General features: G+C 44.1%; 1 protein-coding gene across 1 annotated transcript in view; it reads left to right on the plus strand.

The window, feature by feature from the left end:
* Positions 1 to 20,949, plus strand: part of SLC12A5 (solute carrier family 12 member 5) — a 111,407-nt gene that overhangs the window by 15,411 nt on the left and 75,047 nt on the right. Inside the window, exons 2-3 of the mRNA XM_073683911.1 lie at positions 16,486 to 16,565; positions 20,682 to 20,813. Coding sequence (XP_073540012.1) covers positions 16,486 to 16,565; positions 20,682 to 20,813 — 212 coding nt within the window. The remainder of the gene's footprint in view (positions 1 to 16,485; positions 16,566 to 20,681; positions 20,814 to 20,949) is intronic.

The following is a 20,949-nucleotide window of genomic DNA, read 5'->3' on the forward strand; positions in this document are numbered from 1 at the left end:
GGAGAGTGGTGTATGCTAGTAGAGGGAGGCCCAGGGTTGGGGGAGATGTCACCAGCGACTAGGAGAAGGAGAAAAAAGAGAAAGAGCAGATGGTGCAATGATTTGTATGAACGGTTTGAGTGCTGTATGGAGGTAGTAGATGGTTTGGAGTGGGTGAGAAATGTCAGTAGAGCCTCAGAGTTATACATTGGAGAGGGGAGAAGGGAGGGGTAGATATGGAGAGAGTGCACAGAATGTCTTAAAGGGCGGGCGAGATGTGAGAAAGCAGAGGTTAAAACAAGTAAGAAGCAGATTGCTATGACCAATGCATAAAGCAAAACATCAGACCAAGAAGCAGTATGTTTTTATAAATTTCTTATGCACCTTACCTGTCTCCTGCCCTGTCTAACTGCCGTTGTATAACTGCTTATTCAAAGCACTTTAAGCTATTGCACTTAAAGTCTGTTGCATGCGTGACCCAGCACGCGTGCTATCCTGAGCCAGAGCTGAATATATATGAATTGAAATGTCTGCTGACATGCAGCACCAATTGGCCAAACTTAGTAATTAGCCAATTAGCACAAGGCCAGAGAAGGCAATGATATGCAGGGTAAACAAACCGATATACAATAGAGGGCCATAAAACAGTGAAAAAGATAGCTTTGAACACTTCAAAACAGAGCCAAAAAGCAACGAAAAAGAAAAAAAAAAAACAGCAGCAATAGATGAAATATCATGTAGAAATCCTGCTAGAATATGACTTTGTTCACGCTCAGACAGCACACAAATGGATGGATGGATGAAATACCATGTAGAGATTTTGCTAGAATATGACTTTGTTCACACTCAGACAGCACACAAACGGATGGATGAAATACCTGTATGAAGAAGAGAGGAGAGATGAGTGTCAGCTTCATGCGATTGTATAACTACTTATTCAAAGCACTTTAAGCTATTGCACTTAAAGTCTGTTGCACGCGTGACTGAGCCAGAGGTGAATATTCCGCAGCACTTTACATTTTAGAGGGGATTAGTACAGAAAATAAAAGACATTACAGAATAACAATAATCACATAAATCAACAGATACCAGGAGGAGTGAGGGCCCTGCTCGCAAGTTTTACAATCTATGAGGAAATAGGGGAGACATGAAAGATAGATGGTAACAATTGCTTGTATTGTACGGTCAAGGAAGAAGTCCGAATAAAATAAGAACAAAAACTGTTACTTATGGCCTGATTATCGGAAATCTTTAAGATATGGTCTCTTGTCAAGAAAATTCAGTAAAATGATACATTTTTACATTCTTTCCATTTAAAATGGTCAACAGTAAAAATGGATATCTGTCCATGTCCCTCCGTCTTTTTGAAGCACCAGACAGAGGGAACAATCTCGAAGGACATATAAGTGTTTGACCCTTCCATTGTGGATAGGAGGTTCTGTGGAGACTGGATAGATCTATTAAGGGGTTGCAGATTCTTATATTCTCTATCACTTGCCTTGTAACCTGTGATGTTCGTGTTGTTTCTAATCGCTATCAGCAGGTCCTTATAGGGAGGATAATAAGCAGCAGGGATAGAGGGCTCCCTGCTACTTCCCATTATTGATGTGTATTAGCTTAGAACAAGAAGTAATTATTTTATCAATGCAGATGGAGCATAATAAACTAATTTTTTCTCACTTTTGTCGAAGCCAAGGTCAGTTTTGAAAAAGGGCGAAGTGAATCAACGCTCTAATATGTCTTTTTGGCATCACTAAATGTAACACAAGGTGGATTTATAGGGACAAATCCCTCTTTTGAAGTGAAATTAAGCTGTTTTTCTAATCTCATGCAACCATTTCCCATTCCAATGCAAAAATGGAATTTAGACTTACACCAAACTACTCTAGTGAGTATGTCAAGCACTGCCTCACCCCTTTAATAATTAACCTTATCACACATTTAAACACTCAGGTAAAGGTCATTTCATGGTCCAATAATCACCCGTAGGAGCATTTGTGAGAACACTCGTTCCCAATCATTGACCCATGTAAACATGACAGCAAGTAAAATGCTGGGTCATTGGCTGATCACATCTTTTATGCAACATAAAAAATAATTGTCGTTGGTCGCACATCTCTGTGTAAACAGGGCATGCACTGCTGACAGTATGCAAGCTGTATGGGGACCGACACCGCCCCCACATTGGTCAATGTAAAAGGACCTTCAAAAATAGGTTGATCGTCTTGCTCTACAGTTAACAGAAATGTGGAAATGCGGCTTTGTTTTTTCTTCTCAATTGGCTCCATAGTGGGGGGAGGTAAAGGTAATGCAGAATTATCAGTCATACTTGACCCCCATGCCTGAGGGAGAGCAAAGGCCACACTACCACACATGCCGGTGCCAATACTTGCCACATAGTTTTGCTAAACATTTTATACTGGTGTCCAGAAGCTTCAAGTGCTACTTCTACTCTAAAAATGGTGTTAAAACAGAAATATGGACTGAACGTGTCAATGAAATTCCATGATTACATAAGATTTCAATTTACAATCCCCATTGCTCCTCTAATATACAATGAGGCAAAAATGTCTTCTCAAGCAGTGTGTTCCCTTTTGTGTAGTTGGAGTTACTTACTTCTTTCTAATTAGAAATGTGTTGTATTGTATTTCATTCCTGTATATACTACATGGCTCTTTATATGCAAAATTTACAGCCATGCTGATCTACTAATCTATTGCTTCTCTAATGCTGATGCACACCCCAGTGGTAGATAAGGCTCAGCTGGAGACACAGTTTTCAAAGGAGTGACCATATGCTGAACGTACATGTTGCACAGGCCCTCCTGTTGATGCATAGACCTTTCTTTTTCTGATTTAGCAACATAATTTAATCTATTTATCTAAATGTTATATTGATCTCTGTTTACAAATCAGAGGTCAATTAAACAATATTTTAAGATTGGGCATAGATTTTGACTAGTGGTGAGACCAGGAATCACTGTTTTATGGCCCCTGTTGAAATGGTTGGAGAAGCATTGTACTAATTTTATCCTACCGTATATGTTCAATGTATTATCTTTTTATTGTACCAATAAAAATGATAATTAATAAAAAACGATTGATGTGGTAAACCCAATTATCAGTAGACTTGTAATGAAACATAATTTATATTTACTTGCCACCATATCGAACTAAGGAACGTAGTGTTGAGAATTTCAGCTGGACAAGAGCTTTCTGCAGTGAACAGACTAATGAATTATTAATGAAACATATTTCCAGTTTGTAGGATAACGTCTCTAAATCAATCACAGGTTACTGCAGATGTTAAAAAGATTCACTAAGGAATTTAATTCTATGAACATCAAGCTTTTTTTTGAAGAATGCTGCTACTGCTTGTAGGGCATAAGTGCTTATTCTTTATCTGGGTTGTGATAGTTGATGGTGATGAGAGCTGAAGAAGGTCGATAGCAAGTGATAGTGTGGTGATAACAGTGAAGAAAAACCTATATGGTGATGTTAAGGATGAAGCTCTAGTTAAAGGGGTTGTCCTGAACTTTAACTTAAAGGCCTATCCTTAGGATAGGTCATCAGTATATGATCATGGGGGGTGCGACACCCGGCACTACTGACAATCAGCTGTACACGGTGTTGCGACGTTCAGAACTGCTCAGTTCCGGAGGTTCACAGCTCTATCAACTGTATTGTATAGTGGCTGCATATCGGCCCCCTATTCAAATAGGCGTAACTGAGCAGTTCTGACCAGGAACAGCTGATTGTGGGGGTGCCGTTGTGTCGCACCTCCACCAATGAGACCTTGATGACCTACCCTAAGGATTTGTCATCATGAGATCTCTTTAAAATTAGAGCATCAAGTCCTGATAAGGACAGATTTCTACAATGCCCGTCACTAGGTCCAAAGTGGCTAGTTTTTGCTCTTATTTTATTCCTGTTGCTCACCTGAATATGTCATTTTTTAAAATCTTCCATATGAAATGAAAGATGTGGGTCTTTTTATTTAGTGCAAACCGGGTAATTATACAGAGCAGCTTAAAAACACTCCTTCCATCACAGAATCATGTGAGCCATGATTACTGCAAAGAGCATAAACATGTATACAAAATAAAAAAGACCCATATTTATGGAACTGTATAGTGGATTTAAAATAAGAAAAGCAGTGGGAATAAAATAAGAGCAAAAACTGGCCACTTTTGACCTGGAGACAGGTTCTCTTTAAGTCTAGTTTAACCAAGTAGGATGTAGAATTTTTTAAAAAGGGCAACTCTTTACTTTCTACTTTCCCTTTCTAGGATTGTCTTTTGGTCCTGGCTGCTCCAAGTTGCTCTGTGTCTAGGGTAGTTTAGATATGGCTTGTGTTAGAACCTTGCTCTTAGGTTTTTTCCTTTGCTGGTCACATGACCTTGTTGGCCTATTTAATCCTGCTCCGCCCTTCTGGCTTTGCTGGACTTCATTGTATAACTACTTTCTAGCTAGCCTGTGCTCTGTATCTAACTCTGTTAGTTTGCTTGGTCTACGGACCTCTTTGTTCTATATATTTTGTTTGTTCGTCTGTCTGCTACTATTTCTGTTAGGAGGTGTCCCATTTTCCTCCCAGTCCTTAGTACTTGTAGGGATTCCTTCCCCACATCTATAGGTCTCCGTACAGACTAGCTTAGGACTTTAGCAGGTCTGATCGCAGGATCAGGTCCCCTGTTACATCGTAGGGATTAAGCTGAGTTCTATCGTAGGGACAGATCTCCTCTCTTTCCTTAGCTCTGGTAGCAGAACATAACAGCTTGGGCTATATGAAGATAAGCCCATCCAATTGCTCCTAGTCTACCTGTGAGGACGAGTGGCATCATCACTGTTATGGAGACGGTTGCAAACAAACTTTATTATAATGGAAAGCAACTGACCCCGGGTTCCGCAATGCAGCCTGGTGGACTGCAGCCGAACACCTTCCGGGTGAGAAGGAAAACAACCAACTTAAATATAAACCCTTCCGTGTTACAGCACACAGGAATGGGTATAGCGGTTCGCTCTATCTCCGTTAACTGAACGGGAGATGTGCGACCGGGGCTACACAGTAGGCGCTAGGGTGCGGGTGTGATACCCACCGGGTATACGTGCTCTCAGGCGGCGTGCTACCGGACTGAGGAGACTCGGTCTACGTGGCTCACAGGCGGTACCGGGAATACGGCGTCTGCAGACGGCTCTGGTTGTATGGTGACCCCCTTGTCAAAGCCAGACCGCCAGGCGAAGCTACCTGCCTATTTCTACTACAGCTCACGGGGAGCTCAAACGCCCAAGCGTACACACCACACCACCACTGCTCAAAGATCAGAGCGCGCCGCCATGTTTGTGGGCGGGCCTTTTAAAGATTAAGCCCTGCCCACCGTCGCACCATTGGTGACGTCACCCGTGACCAATCAGGCGGTGCCAGGTCACCGGATCAGCTGGCTCCCGAACCACCAATCATGGTCCACCATGTCACGGGCATGCTCAGTGCGATGCTTCTTGGACTTAGGCTGATGGAGCCCTGACTCCCTCCGCAACCTATACTTCATACTGCTAGGCACAAACACCCGAGATACAACTTGTGCATCTCGTGCACTTGCTAGGTGTTGGGACTGACTCTAGATGCTGTGCAGCATCAGCCCTGGCTGAACCAGAATGGGAGACCACAGAATCCCCTGAAGATTCTGAACCCATTTCAGATCCAGCAAGTGCCTGGCATGGTTTTAAGATCCTGAAATGTGTGAGGTAGAAGATCTATCTCAGAACTACACAGTAGCTGGCAGGGATGAAACATGACTAATTATACATAGCCTATACCATAGTCTATCCCACTGGCAGACACAGACCAAATAGCTTCCCTGTGCAAGAACAGAATATAGGTCCATTGCAGTCCAATCGTTCATCTTAATGCACAATTCCACTTGGTTTGGAGGTGTTAATAGGCCCCCATTACCTCTTAGGCCCCTGAGCAGCTGCACAGGTTGAACCAATGATATGTCTGTCCAAGGACAAACCCCAAACCAGGACTTAATTGGAATATGTTGCCAGTGCAGTACCACTCATTCACATGTTGTGAGTGTTCAGAATGTCGTTACTGTGCCATTTGTGCATTGTGAAAAATTTTGTCCAAAGTGCTATCATCCAATTGTAAAGTAGCCTTCCACAGGAATGTTTTAAGATGCATCTATCTCAGAAAGCAGATAGTCCTAATGGGGCATTTTGTAGCAGGTAATATATGGGGCATTGTGGAGGAAACTATTACAAAGGGGGATTTGTACTAGATTTGGTACTGTATGCAGAGGTCAACATATGGAATGTAGTGTACTAGAATAGACAGACAAGTTTTGAAGAGGAAGATGGCAATTAGAAATGAAGCTCCCATCATCTCTTCTAAAGGAGATTTTGCAGCAGCTGAGGCTTTTTTTTTATAAAGAATAATGTTCTCTCTACTATACATTATTAAGAATAAGGATGCCATTTACAGCCTTATACTTTATATGGTCATGGACCTTCAAGGTGACTGTTGATATTCTTATAATTTACAGTACAATATCCTATAGAAATTATTGCCTTCTATATGATAATGATATATAATTGGATTTTAATCAAGTAAACTGTAGTCTGTAGTAAGAAATAAATAAGGAATAAAATACTGACAAATGTATCATTGTTTATATACCTAAGCAGATATTAGTGCATATACTATGAAAGATAATGGATACATATCTGTAACAAGTTATAAAAGTCAGATTAATAATAATAATAATAGTAGCACAAACATGGTGATATGAAATAGATTTATATATAAGTTAACATGTTGATAGACTATGGAGCATATACTGGTAAATGGCCATAAAACTTTTTTGCCAAATATACAGTATGCCTAGTCAGAATATTGGTTTTGCAATAAAATGTAATCTCATTTTCTTCCTTATTACATTTGGACAAGCACACAGGTACAGGCTCATTTGTCATTTGACATCTTCTTAGTCAATGTCTGATGCACTTTTTTGGTCCAAGCAAGCAAGACACTAACTATATGCTGTTTCTTTCAATTGTCATTGACTTATTTTGTTTAAAGGTTAATCGTTTGGCCTTTGATCTTTTTAGAATTTTTTTATTCTCTTATGTTATGCTGATAGATTTGGTAGGTAAAGGCCATTTATTAACAAGGACACTGGTTTTATATATGGGCAGCATGGTGGCCTTGCAACGCTGAGGTCCTGGGTTCAAATCCCACCAAGGACAACATCTGCAAGGAGTTTGTATATTCTCCCCGTGTTTGCGTGGGTTTCCTCCGGGTTCTCCGGTTTCCTCCCACTCTCCAAAGACATACTGACAGGGAATCTAGATTGTGAGTCCAAATGGGGACAGTAATGATGATGTTTGTAAAGTGCTGTGGAAATTATGTATGCAGGATCGGTTTAAGGGGTTCATTTCCTAGGCAGCCTTAGAAAGAAACTCATTATTATTTTGGAAACTGCATTGTATTTGAGTACTATATTGGGAGTATTATGTGGGCCGTGTATGGTAACATTATTTTATCATAATATGGCTGTAAGTGGGCTTAATGGGGGCTAAAATGACTAGAAATCTGTCTAAAATTGGCAGGCAGGAGAGCCCACTTTCTCTAAAACTGTCCCTGGTTGTATGGTGGGACATTATATTGATCTATGGAATCAATGACTCTGGAAGAGAATACCTTGGTAATTTAGCATGAGGTGGAGCATACCACAGTTTTTCCATATAAATGAATGAGGAACAATCCTCAGCATGCCTCTAAATAAAATCTGAGGCACAGGAAAATATAGCATGGGGCAATAGTGGGTGCTGTATGGATCTGCATAAACTGAACCCAAGATGGAACCTTGGATATAACTACATAGTACTTTCTATTATGATGCATCATTCATCACACCATAGGAGGGACCAATAATGATTCCCTATCTTTTAGTTGTGGGACTGGTTTCAAGGGCCATCAATAAGGCAACCTAACGATAGTATATCTTATGATTGGCATAATCTATGCTCTTGCTTTATCACTGAAGTCAGACATTTATTATTTGCTAAGGTTTACTGCTGTATTTGTAGCTAAGCACTGTCGCATTTTCCCTAAGGCAAAATGAAAAATGGAACTTGAACAGCAATGCAATACCAAATTCCTATCATAAATACTGTGTGTTGGATCTTTTTTACAGTGATTATTTTTACAAGCAAAACTTTCTTAAAATTGTCAGTGTCAGCCATTTTTACAGGGCATGTTTACCTTACCATTGAAGTATATATACTGTATACACAGTACTGCGCAAAACTTGTAGGCAGGTGTGGAAAAAAATGTTGCAAAGTAGGAATGCTTTCAATGATAGAAGTGTTAAGAATTTATTTTTATCAATTAAAATGCAAAGTGAATGAGCAAAAGGGAAATCAAAATCATATTAATATTTGGTATGACCGCGCTTTGCCTTCAGAACAGCATTTATTCCTCTAGGTACACTTGCACAAGGGCCTTGCAGGACTCCTTGTTCTTTTTTACACCGTACATACTCGCTTGACCATACATATTTCATGTAATACTGTTTTAATACAAATTTTCTTACAGGCGATCTTAGTATAGCTCCACTTATCAGTTTTATTATGTTGCCCATAAAAATAGGTCACTTTTTTTCCGGATGTGAAAAAAATTCAATGTGTCTGTGATTTTTTGAAGCTGTAGAAACTTATACAGATTATTATAAATGTATTGTCATTTTACAGTTCACAAAAAAATTAAAAACTTAGACTAGGCTCCCCCCTAACAGCATGTTGAACAGAAGCAGGGGTCTCAGTAACTTTGTAGATCTTACAAAGACATATGTGTCCCCCCCATTAAAAAAGAATACATACAAGATCACAAATTCCCACAATATACACTGCTCAAAAAAATAAAGGGAACACTTAAACAACAGAATATAACTCCCAAGTAAATCAAACTTCTGTGAAATCAAACTGTCCACTTAGGAAGCAACACTGATTGACAATCAATTTCACATGCTGTTGTGCAAATGGGTTAAACAATAGATGGAAATTATTGCCAATTATCAAGACACACTCAATAAAGGAGTGGTTCTGCAGGTGGGGACCACAGACCACATCTCAGTACCAATGCTTTCTGGCTGATGTTTTGGTCCCTTTTGAATGACGGACTCTACAACCCACAGAAGTTGCTTAGGTAGTGCAGCTCATCCAGGATGGCACATCAATGCGAGCTGTGGCAAGAAGGTTTGCTGTATCTGTCAGCGCAGTGTCCAGACGCTGGAGGCGCTACTAGGAGACAGGCCAGTACACCAGGAGACGTGGAGGGGGCTGTAGGAGGGCAACAACCCAGCAGCAGGACCGCTACATCCGCCTTTGTGCAAGGAGGAACAGGAGGAGCACTGCCAGAGCCCTGCAAAGCGACCTCCAGCAGGCCACAAATGTGCATGTGTCTGCACAAACGATTAGAAACCGACTCAATGAGGGTGGTATGAGGGCCGAAGTCCACAGATGGGGGTTGTGCTCACAGCCCAACACCGTGCAGAACGCTTGGCATTTGCCACAGAACACCAGGATTGGCGCCCTGTGCTCTTCACACATGAAAGAAGGTTCACACTGAGCACATGTGACGGATGTGACAGAATCTGGAGACGCCGTGGAGAGCGATCTGCTGCCTGCAACATCCTTCAGCGTGACCGGTTTGGCAGTGGGTCAGTCATGGTGTGGGGTGGCATTTCTTTGGAGGGCCGCACAGCCATCCATGTGTTCGCCAGAGGTAGCCTGACTGCCATTGAGTACCGAGATGAGATCCTCAGACCCCTTGTGAGACCATATGCTGGTGCTGGGTTCCTCCTAATGCAGGACAATGCCAGACCTCATGTAGCTGGAGTGTGTCAGCAGTACCTGCAAGATGAAGGCATTGAAGCTATGGACTGGCCCGCCCGTTCCCCAGACCTGAATCCGATTGAGCCCATCTGGGACATCATGTCTCGCTCCATCCACCAACGTCACGTTGCACCACAGACTGTCCAGGAGTTGGCGGTGTTAGAAGCCTCCTGTTTGTTTTTTCCATCTTGTGCTTTGCGGTCACGTGACCATCTGCATTTATATTCCAGCTCCGCCCTTTTGGCTGTGCTGGACTTCAGTGTTGTTTGACTGTTTTGCTAGCCAGGTGCTTCTGTGCCTATCTCTGTCAGTTCGCTTGGTGCTCTGGGACCTCTAGTACCTTTTTGTCAGTTTATCTTTTTGTGTTCTGCAACAACTTTCTCTGTTCAGGAGGTGTCCCATTTTTGTTCCAGTCCTTAGTTCTTTTAGGGACCCCTTCCCTTTATGCTATAGGTCTCCGTTCAAACTAGCCGAGGACTAAGGCAGGTCTGTTCGCAAGGAACAGGCAGCCCGCTACATCGTAGGGACTCGGCTTAGTCTTACTGTAGGGATAGCTTTCCCCTTTCTTTCCTTTGTACTTGTTGCAGATCATAACAGGCGGATGCTTTAGTCCAGGTCTGGGAGGAGATCCCACAGGAGACCATCCGCAACCTCATCAGGAGCATGCCCAGGCGTTGTAGGGAGGTCATACAGGCACGTGGAGGCCACACGGAGTACTGAACCTCATTGTGACTTGTTTTAAGGACATTACATCAAAGTTGGATCAGCCTGGAGTGTGTTTTTCCACTTTAATTTTGGGGGTGACTCCAAACCCAGGCCTCCACTGGTTAATAAATTTGATTTCCATTGATGATTTTTGTGTGATTTTGTTGTCAGCACATTCAACTTTGTACAGAACAAAGTATTCAATGAGAATATGTGACGCCCTCCTTGAGCATTGGGGTTTTACTCGGTGCCGGGCCAATGTATGGTGGTGGTGTGGGATGTCGTCATGGCCGTGACCCGGTCCGTGTCCAGGGCTGTCACATAAAAAAATGGGCTTTTGGTTGAGTGGTTGTTCGACTACGCCACCTGTGGTTTCTGGTGAAGGCCACCAGCGCCGCAACAGTTCTCCGAGGCCGGTGTTCCGGCAGCTTGGTTGGTACTACTCCCCACAGGCGGAGTAGGCCTCAGGGCAGTGTTAGACCTGGAGAGTAGTGGTGGGTGCAGTGCCGCGCAGTAATGAACAAACGGAGGCAGTAAGTGAAGTCATCCAAGCTTTACTCACTTTGGTGAAGTAGCAGCTGCAAAGCTTCTCTCTGCTTCTCGTGGCGCGCTGCGGCCACCAGGAAGGGGGTTCAGCACTTCCCAGGTAGATCAGAAGCACCTGACAAGACCCCATTGGTGTGCATTTAGGCCCCCTGCAGGACAGGAGTGGTGTAGTGTTGAGTGTGAAGTGGGGTCCTGGGTGATGCTCCATCCTTACCTGGAAGAGGAGATACCACACCTCTTAATGAGGTGCAGTACCCCTGTGGCGACTGAACCCTCAGGGGCGCCACAAATATTTCATTCATTCATTCAGATCTAAAATGTGTTTTTTGAGTGTTCCCTTTGTTTTTTTGAGCAGTGTAGTAACTGAATAATATCACCATACTGATCATTATCAAAAACCACAGTAATAACACAAATATTATTACCAGTGACTTTATAAACAGGAGTTCTGCCGATAGTATAAGTATATACAGTACGGGTAAATCCAGTGACTCACCAGTGATGTCTCCAATTGAAGTCTTTCTTTTTCGCTTTCCTTCTTCATCGGGCGCAGACCGTTATGACTTCTTCCAGCCACAACTTGTCACTGCAGAAAGTAACATGCAGACACCTATGACTCATCGCTTCTAGAGAAACCTCCCCACTTTTTCTCAACTTCTACACTCCACCCAATGAAGAGAAAAGTACCACAGTACCTCCCTTTTCTTCACCCCCACGGTAACAGCATCCCAAAAATACAAGCTATTACAGTAGTGATGTATCCCTTTGTAATCCCATCACAATAGAAATGTACGGTACTTCTCTGTGGCATCCATCTGTCAGCAGTTTTTGCTATGTAATCTCACAGCAGCATGAGGTAGAGACACAGACCATGATTACAGTGATGTATCGCTTAGTTTTCTGTGTACAGCAGTTATGATACAGTCACAGTTTTCTCTGCTGCAGATCTAGCAGAGCTGAGTTTTTGAGTTGTGTATAACCCCAGCCACATCACTAATTAGCAACTTTCTGTGTACAATGTATAGTGACAGAGAGCTGCTAATCAGTACTGAGGGCATAGTAGACCAGGAGGCACTGGGCCTGTTTTCCTGAAGCGATAATCTCTTGCTGATAAAACACTGATTGGATTGAAACAACAAAACACAGCCTAGTAAGTGACACAACACTGAAATCAGGGTCTGTGCTCATTCATTAAGGTGGTCTCAGATTACATAGGAAAAACCTGCTGACAGATTCCCTTTAATGCCCCTGTATTATGTCCCTGTAAAGGAGCAGGAAGAAAAGTCCTGGTTGACAAGTCCCAGAATTGAAGGCTCCAGCAATGGTAGGTTGCTGAAAAGGTTTTTATTCGGACCGGTTTTCGGGTCCAGGATTTAGGAGTGACTTAAAGAGTCTGGGTAGCAAAGGTCGCTCCCTTACCTCCAGTCGGCCTTTACAAAAAAGGCAGCTGAAGAAGTGGCTCAGGTGTATCTAATGTTAGAAGTGGCTGCAGTGTGTTCATTATTGCTGCCTAAACTGAGGGAGAAGTAGTGTCGGGATTGCTGCACGGGAGAGACTGTGTTATTATTCGTTTAAAGCCGAGGAAAGACTATTTTCCTTTCATGTGAACTCTGTTAATGGTTAATGCAGACAAATTAACCTAAAACTGTTTTACACCAGGACCAAGTGCCGTTGTGTACCCAAATTGCTACCAGAAAGCGTGAATACCTATAATTGGTGAAGAATGCAAACATGAAGTCCCAAAGGGTACAGGGAATTGCACTGTAAATACTGAACGTCTGGGGTAAAAGCAGCTGCGGCAGTTCAGACACTGTCTGAAGGCATGAAGGAGCTGGATAAGCAACCACTCCTGCAAAAAACTAACAGACTCTAGATCCAGCAGTTACAACAGCTGCAGCAGAAGAGCGGCAGAAACTGTCCGGGAGATGACACCTCCCGCCAGCCAAAGCGACAGTTACCATGTGAGGCGAACGTTATGGGAGGCCAGAAAATTACTGTGGAGGACGACATCAAGGCTTTCCTTACGGTCTTTGAGAGGGTGGCACACAGAGAGAAACTGCCCCCACAGCAAAGGGCTGAGGTCCTAGCTCCATACCTGACTGAGGAACCACAAAAAGTATGCTATGACCTTTCCCTACAGGAGGGGTGGGGAATCTTTTTTCTGCCAAGGGCCATTTGGACATTTATACCATCCTTCGGGGGCCGTACAAATAGCGCACTAACTCCACAAAGTACGTCCCGACGCTGGCACTGGTATCAGGACGTTATCTTTCATTGCACACACCTCAGCGTTTGGTAGTGAACACTGCGGGCGCGTGATCACAGAGCAAGAAGAAATTAATGGGCCGGTGGCCGTTAAAATACAACTGCTTGACAAAGCACTGCGGTCGCCAGGAATCTGCCCAGGGGCGGATAAAAGGCCATCGACGCCAATAAACGGCCAGCGGGCCTGAGGTTTCCCACCCCTGCCCTACCGGATGCAAAGGAGTACAGCAAGCTGAAGGAGGAGATTACGGAAAATTTGGGCGTAACCCTGGCCGTCAGGGCACAATAAGTGCACCTCTGGGGCTACTACAGGGACAAGCTTCCCAGGTCCCACAGGTCCCAGATGTTTGACCTGCTACACTTAGTACAAAAATAGCTGCAGCCCAAGACCTGTTATCCAGCACAGATGGTGAAAAGAGTGGTGATGTACCGCTTTATACACTCACTTCCTAGGTCTGTACAATGCTGGGTTTCCCAGGGAGATCCCCAGAGTGCAGATGACCTTGTGAGTCTTATGGAGAGATACATGGCTGTGAAGAACTTCCTTAGAAGTCAAGGGAGTTTAAAGACACCTTATTGGTGGACCCAAATGGGGCTAACACCCAAAAGTAGGGGTCTAAAGCCTCACTTGGGGGCGCCTGAAGACCTAGGAGGCATCAGATCCGCTTCAGACAAATCAGTCTCATGCCATTGTCTGTAGGAGGTGTCCTGCTTTGGCCATATAACCGCCTGTTGTCCTACAACCACAGAACCAATGGCCTGCAATGCACCTACTTTGCATACCCTGTCTGCAGTGCTGTTCCTCATCCTGGAAAGGGGCCTTAGGCATGCCAGAGGACTGAAATGGTGTCCAAGTGACTGAACTCCTGGACTCAGGAACATTTGTGACCCTGGTAAAGGCCACACTTCTGCATGTGCTAGTCCCTGGGAAGGGGGTGGAATTAAGGTGCATTCATTGAAACGCCAAGAACTATCCCATGGTCTGAGTCGACATATGCACAGACTGTGGTTCTGTGTCCCATGAAATGGGAGCTTTCATGCTGTGTTTGTCGGACGTGACTTTCAGTTGTTCTGGATGGCTACGTGGTCTGCAGAAGCTGAGGGGGCCATTCAGGAGTTAAAACTAGCCCTCTGTAGGCTTCCAGATTTGGTAGCGCCGGTATTCTCCAGGGATTTCATAGTCCAGACAGATGCATTTAATGTCCTGTCTCAGGAAATCAATGGGGAGGAACACCCTATTATCTATTTAAGTCGAAAGCTGTCTCCATGTGAGAAAAACTATTTCATCATAGAAAAAGAGTGCTTGGCTATGAAATGGGCACAAGATGTATTGAGGTATTACCTGTTGGGCCAATAATTTAGGCATGTCCCGCTAACGTGCATGCGAAAGAAAAATGGGAAAAATGTCTGGGTAACTGGGTGGTTTTTGGCTTTACAAGATTTTAAGTTTCATGTAGAGCATAGACCAGGAAAATTTAATGGGAATGCTGATGCCCTGTCAAGGGTTAATTGTTTGGGGGCAGAATATGCCTAGCCTCCTGGCTTTGGGCATGGGGGAGGGGGGAGGGGATGTATGTAAAGAAGCAGGATGAAAGGTCCTGGATGACAGGTATATGCCACCAAGGTGATTCAAGTCCCAGAATCGAAAGCTCCAGCAATGATAGGTTGCTGAGCAGGTTTTTATTGGGACCAGATTTGGGGTCTGGGATTTAGGGAAAGGTCGCTCTCATGCCTCCAGTGGCTCAGGTGTGTCTAACGTGTGGGAGCTGCAGTGTGTTCATTGTTGCTTACCAAACTGAGGGAGAAGCAGTGCCTGGATTGCTGCACGTGTGAGACCGTTGTGTATCTTTTGCCTACCTTGCCTTTATGTGAACTCTGTTAATGATTTATGATGGACAAATAAACCTAAGGCCATATGCCCACGTAGCGTTTTTGTAGCGCTTTTGCGGCTTTTATACGGCTGCGAAAACGCTGTGAAAACGCTTGTAAAACCATCTGCCATGCAAAGCAATGAGTATTCGGATGCGCTGTGCACATGATGCGCTAATTAGCGCGCCGAATTCGCATTGCGTTGCAAAACGCAGCATGACCATTTCTACCATGATTACTCTGCAAATTCGCGGCCATTGAGGAACATTGAAACGCATCAAGCCCGCAGGTATATGTGGATTTGCTGCGTTTCAATTAAATTCAATGGCCGCGAATTTGCAGCTTAATTGCGGTGCGTGTGGTACCCGGGATGAAGAGGAGACTACAACTCCTCTTCATCCCGGCTACCACGCGGTGAAAAAAAAATATAAAAAAGTTAAAAATAAACAAAACCTGTATATTCACCTCTCCGGCGGCCCCCAGTCTGCTCCCGGCCACGTCCTCTCTCCTTGCGTCCCGCGGTGTACTGTCAGGACCTGCGGTGACATCATTTAGTCACCTGATGGTCACGCGACCGCTGATGTCGGCGGTCAGGTGACAATTTGACAAATCTGCCAAATAAATGTTATGCTGAGGTTCGCAGCTTTAGCATCCTTTTAAAAATAACACAGATAGACAAAATATTGATGGGAAGGAAAAGCTGTACAATGGTAGTCATCGGGAAATAATGAGGATGATGGTGACAGCATGAACAAAATTGTTGGCAAATCATGTTTATTTATTTATTTGCCCTATTGCTTTAGAATTTCATAATTGATTCTCAGTTCATTGAGATCAAAGCAACTGTGTTTTTTTCTCTCTGTGTAAAGGATGCTGTTATATTTCTGCTGGGAGATGTCTTCATGCTTTCTCCACACTTCACTAACGCTCTTGCCTGTTATTAGTCTGAAGATTCCCATAGTCTATCTTCAGAGCATGGCCTCTTGTACTAGCACTCCCCTGTAGGCATTAAGGCTATCTTTGCGGTGTTATTTATACCATCCCCTGCTTTATTTCTAAAGATGTAGTTGGAGGTCCAGAGCTTTTGTCAGTCTGCAGTGTATAGGTTTATTTTAATATCATTAAAGTAGGAATTAATTATTAGTAGAAAAGGATTATAGGGGAGCAGAGGGATCTTACCTGGAATAGCGGTCACGTGATTCACTTTTTATATTTCTTTTGTCTTCAGGAGATGGAAATCCCAAGGAAAGTTCCCCATTCATTAACAGCTCTGAAATGGACACTGGAAAAAACATGGCCCTGTTTGAGGTAAGCTTTTAATTTGTAATAAAAGGAGTTAAATGGGAGTTTGCTTGAATCAAAAGAAGGTAAATCAAATACCCTTAGGGCAATTGTAGCCAATTCAATTTCATGAGGGAAAGTTAATTTTTTCCTCATCTCACATGGCTGACAAATAATTTCCCTGAATCAAATAATTCCAACCATAATTGTATTTTAATTATGACTCAGTTTCAAAATCAGCCATAAGATAAATGTCTAGCCTTTTTTGAATGTTATTATAGTATACTTATCAACAACGTTTATGTTCGTTATAAAGTTACTGCTCTAACTGTAAAGAAGCCTTTCCTATATTGATAAGTGCCCACTGTTTCTGCATACATAAATGATGTCTTTTGGTTCTTTGTAATGTTCTTTGGCGTATGATTGTATGGTTGCCTTTACACTGCTCACATCTAATTTTTTTCAGTCTTTCATTTAAGAGGGTCACTCCCCATAGTTGTCTTCTCCTGCTGTTCTTATATATTCTTTTTTCAACAATGTGGAGCACAAAACTCTCATTTAAATGAAGTGTCATATTTGTGTGAAATATATTTATCTGTGTATCTATCTTTCTAAGTACCCTATTTTTCCTTTACCAGCTGCTGCTTGTCATTGAGAGCAGAGGTAGATTACTGTAGCACAGCCAGTATACACAAGTCTGAGTCTTGCTCTGTTATTCCCCGTTGTAGTGCTGGGTATATTTGAAACTGCCTCGATACATATTTATGGATGTGCTTGGTTAGAAATACTGTATAGGAACTTTATTCCTAATCTGTATGTGATATGACCCTTTTTCCCTCAATCAATATTTTTATCATTCCATCAATCTATGGAATTCTAATTTCCCTATACACCGTTGGCCAACAAGTAAGAAAGACACTGTCAAACATATGTAAAGTGTCCTTCACATAAAACTTACCTAAAATACTTTAATTAAATAATTACTGTGGTTTCAAAAATGCTGCATAAATCAATAGTAGAAGAGATTATAAGAAACTTTGTAACATATAACATAAAAATCAGCTAGTTTCTCCACTTATGAGCCACATCACTTATCTCCCTCTACCTCCTGAACTCATCATCTACTCTGAAAAACAAATAAAATCTATTTTGCTCAAAACAATGGACTACTAGCTCACTGACCACTGCCTAGTAAAGTCTATGGAATGAGGAGGAGGAAGGGAAGAGCACATTTAGAGAACAGGCATGATAGAAACAGTCGGTTTGTGCTGCAGGCTGCATTCTACCAAGTGTTTATGACTCGCCCAGGGGGATATGGGGGACTCGGTACCCGGGCCTTTACCTCCTTTGTAGGATGTCATGGCAGTCGGCTCCCGAGCCCGTCCTCTGGGGTCACTCTTTAAGAAGGGGGTATGCCGGTTGTCCCTACTGGGTGTAGAGAACCTTGTAGGTGCGGACCCGGTGTCCGGCTTGGGTCTTGGGGTGAGCTTCAGACGCTCCTCTGCCCCCTTATCTCCTCTCTCCTCTCTCCTTGCCTCGGCCACACTCGGGGACCTCAGTACAGCAGCAGACGTACTGCGTCTTCACTGCTCTGTGTCAGCACACACTGACTGCCTAACTCCACCCTCCAGTATATATATCCCTAACAGGCTCCCTCTGGTGGTATGAGGTGGAAGGGTGGAGGTGTCTGTTATGTAATGAGGGCCTCTTGTGGAGAAGTCCGTCCATGCACCCTTTTGGGTCCTGTGGTTCCTGTAATAGCAGGGTGCCACATTCCCCCCTAGTACAACTCAGTACTCCCAGACTGAAGCATTTCTGTAAAACAGGTAACAACAACAATAGTAATTACAACAACAATAACAATGTTACAGTAAGTCCCGTCATCAGGTGTCAATTTCACTGATGAAGGTGTAACATAAGCAGCATGAGGGACCCGCCTGAAAACCCTCAACATAGGCCCTGGGCGTGGCTACAGGGCATAAGTGATCCAGGTCTTGGACCACTTCTTCGGCCACGCTAAACGGGTTTTTGTTCTGTGGTCTTTTTTTATGGAACAAATAAGGGGGCACTTTGATAAGTGCAACTATGTACAACAGAAAGTTTTTCAGTTATTCACTGCCCATAACCTACAGTCTTTATACCCTTACGGTAACTAAATGCACACATGTATTTTTAGTTCTCACAAAAACAAATTTTTGTACCCTTACGGGTAACTATGTACAGTACTTTTCAGCAGTTCAATAATGGTGCTGCCTCCGGGGAAGCACCTGTCCACAATAGGCTGGCCCAGCCGGGTCATCAGCTCTAGGTGGCGAGGGTTTGCTCTCCTCCACCACCCTGTGGACATACGGCAGGGCCATGGGTATCACTGGAGCCACGACCGCTGCTGGTGGGGCGGCCGCTCCGGCCTGAGCAGCGCCGGGCGCAAGTTGAGCATCGGGAGCATTAACCGGTGCTCCGGCGTTTTGCTGGTCGTCGGCCATGGTTGCACCCCCCCTAGTAAACCGTAGCCTACCTTATTTACTTTTATCAAGTAGGCCGCAGCGCCGCAGATCACGGTCCCCTTCCAGGACCTGACGCTTCCTGGTGCTGCATCAGAGCGCGAGGCGGGTCTTGAGCTTCACACGCTACCAACGGTCACGCCTCTCTGGTTCCCGCGGTTACGCCCCTCTTCTTCCCGCGCGGCGACGCGGTAATGGCGGCGATGTTCACCACAGTTTAAACAGTTCAAATACGGCACACAGTACCCGGTGGCAACGGGCACGAAATCCTGTTCGTGACGCCAGGAAGAGCTGACTCGCCCAGGGAGATATGGGGGACTCGGTACCCGGACCTTTACCTCCTTTGTAGGATGTCACGGCAGTCAGCTCCCGGGCCCGTCCTCTGGGGTCACTCTTTAAAAAGGGGGTTTTTGTTAACAGTTTGTCTCGTGGTGCCACCTCTGGTTCCCGGTAATGAATACCGGCGCTGCTGCAGACCTCCGGGGGTGATGGGATGGCAGCTGCGATGTTTCTGCTCCCCACAGGCGGAGCGGGCCCCAGGGGCAGGGTTGATGGAAGGGATGCAGGTGAGAGGTGGCCCGGTCGGGTCAGGGGGAATGACGGACACGCACACAGGGGATTCGCTTCAGTACCTTTACTGGTATAACGGCAGGTAGGGTCCAGGGTACTTAATAGGAAGGGTGCACTTCAGAACTCTCCCCAGTGAGCGGGTTGTAGGCCTCCTGGTCCGTGTCTTCCTCTCTCTAAGCTTCTGGCCAGCCTCGAACTTGGTCTAGCTTCTATGTTGTTTTGCTCTCTCACCTGACTACTTGGTAGTAGGACTTTTCTCTGGCAACCACTATCCCTGGATGCCGGGGCCTTCGTGGTTCCTAGTCCTGTAATTGATGGTAGCTTCAGATTGACCAGGGGTTTGGAAGCCTCCTGGTATGCCGGTTGTCCCTACTGGGTGTAGAGAACCCTGTAGGCGCGGACCCGGTGTCCGGCTTGTGTCTTGGGGTGAGCTTCAGATGCTCCTCTGCCCCCTTAATTCCTCTCTCCTTGCCTCAGCCACACTCGGGGCCCTCAGTACAGCAGCAGACGTACTGCGTCTTCACTGCTCTCAGTGTCAGCACACACTGATTGCCTAACTCCACCCTCCAGTATATATATCCCTAACAGGCTCCCTCTGGTGGTATGAGGTGGAAGGGTGGAGGTGTCTGTTATATAATGAGGGCTTCTTGTGAAGAAGTTCGTCCATGCACCCTTTTGGGTCCTGTGGTACCTGTAATAGCAGGGTGCCACATTTACCTCACTGGGATTCACAGGTACACTGCTCAGTACTGCTGTATAATACCCTCCTGGACAGGAGAGCAGGAATCACTCAGGTCTCTCTGTGCTGTGTATAGGAAACATCATAGATGTTATCTCCATCCACTAGCTCAAATACAACTGAAAATTAGAGATGTAGACTGGTGAAAATTACCAGCCATATAATGGCCATAAATAGCAGTATCCCTGATGTGCACTCATATTACAACTTATTATGAAAAGTCACCTGAAACACTAGATTTGCTCTCATTATCTTAAATTAAGCACCTTCACTTTATTCTTTTCCCTTGTAAAATTCATTAACTCTCAAAATTATTCAATGTCATGTTTGCAGGAAGAAATGGACACTAGTCCAATGGTCTCCTCACTTCTCAGTGGCTTGGCCAATTACACAAACCTGACCCAAGGAGTGCGTGAGCATGAAGAAGCTGAAAACAATGAAGGGGCAAAGAAAAAGCCTATTCAGGTAAGACTCTAGAAAAGACCCTGAAAGGACATCTGTCATTTCCATGAGCTTTATCTGAGTAGAGAAGAACTGAGTAGATTAAAATATAGTTTTGTAGGAAAAGATTGAGTCCGACTTGTAATTGTATCTTCATTCT

Source organism: Phyllobates terribilis, unplaced genomic scaffold (genome assembly GCF_046119375.1).
Source record: "Phyllobates terribilis strain yellow unplaced genomic scaffold, ASM4611937v1 Scaffold_5__5_contigs__length_657084704, whole genome shotgun sequence".
NCBI lineage: Eukaryota > Metazoa > Chordata > Amphibia > Anura > Dendrobatidae > Phyllobates > Phyllobates terribilis.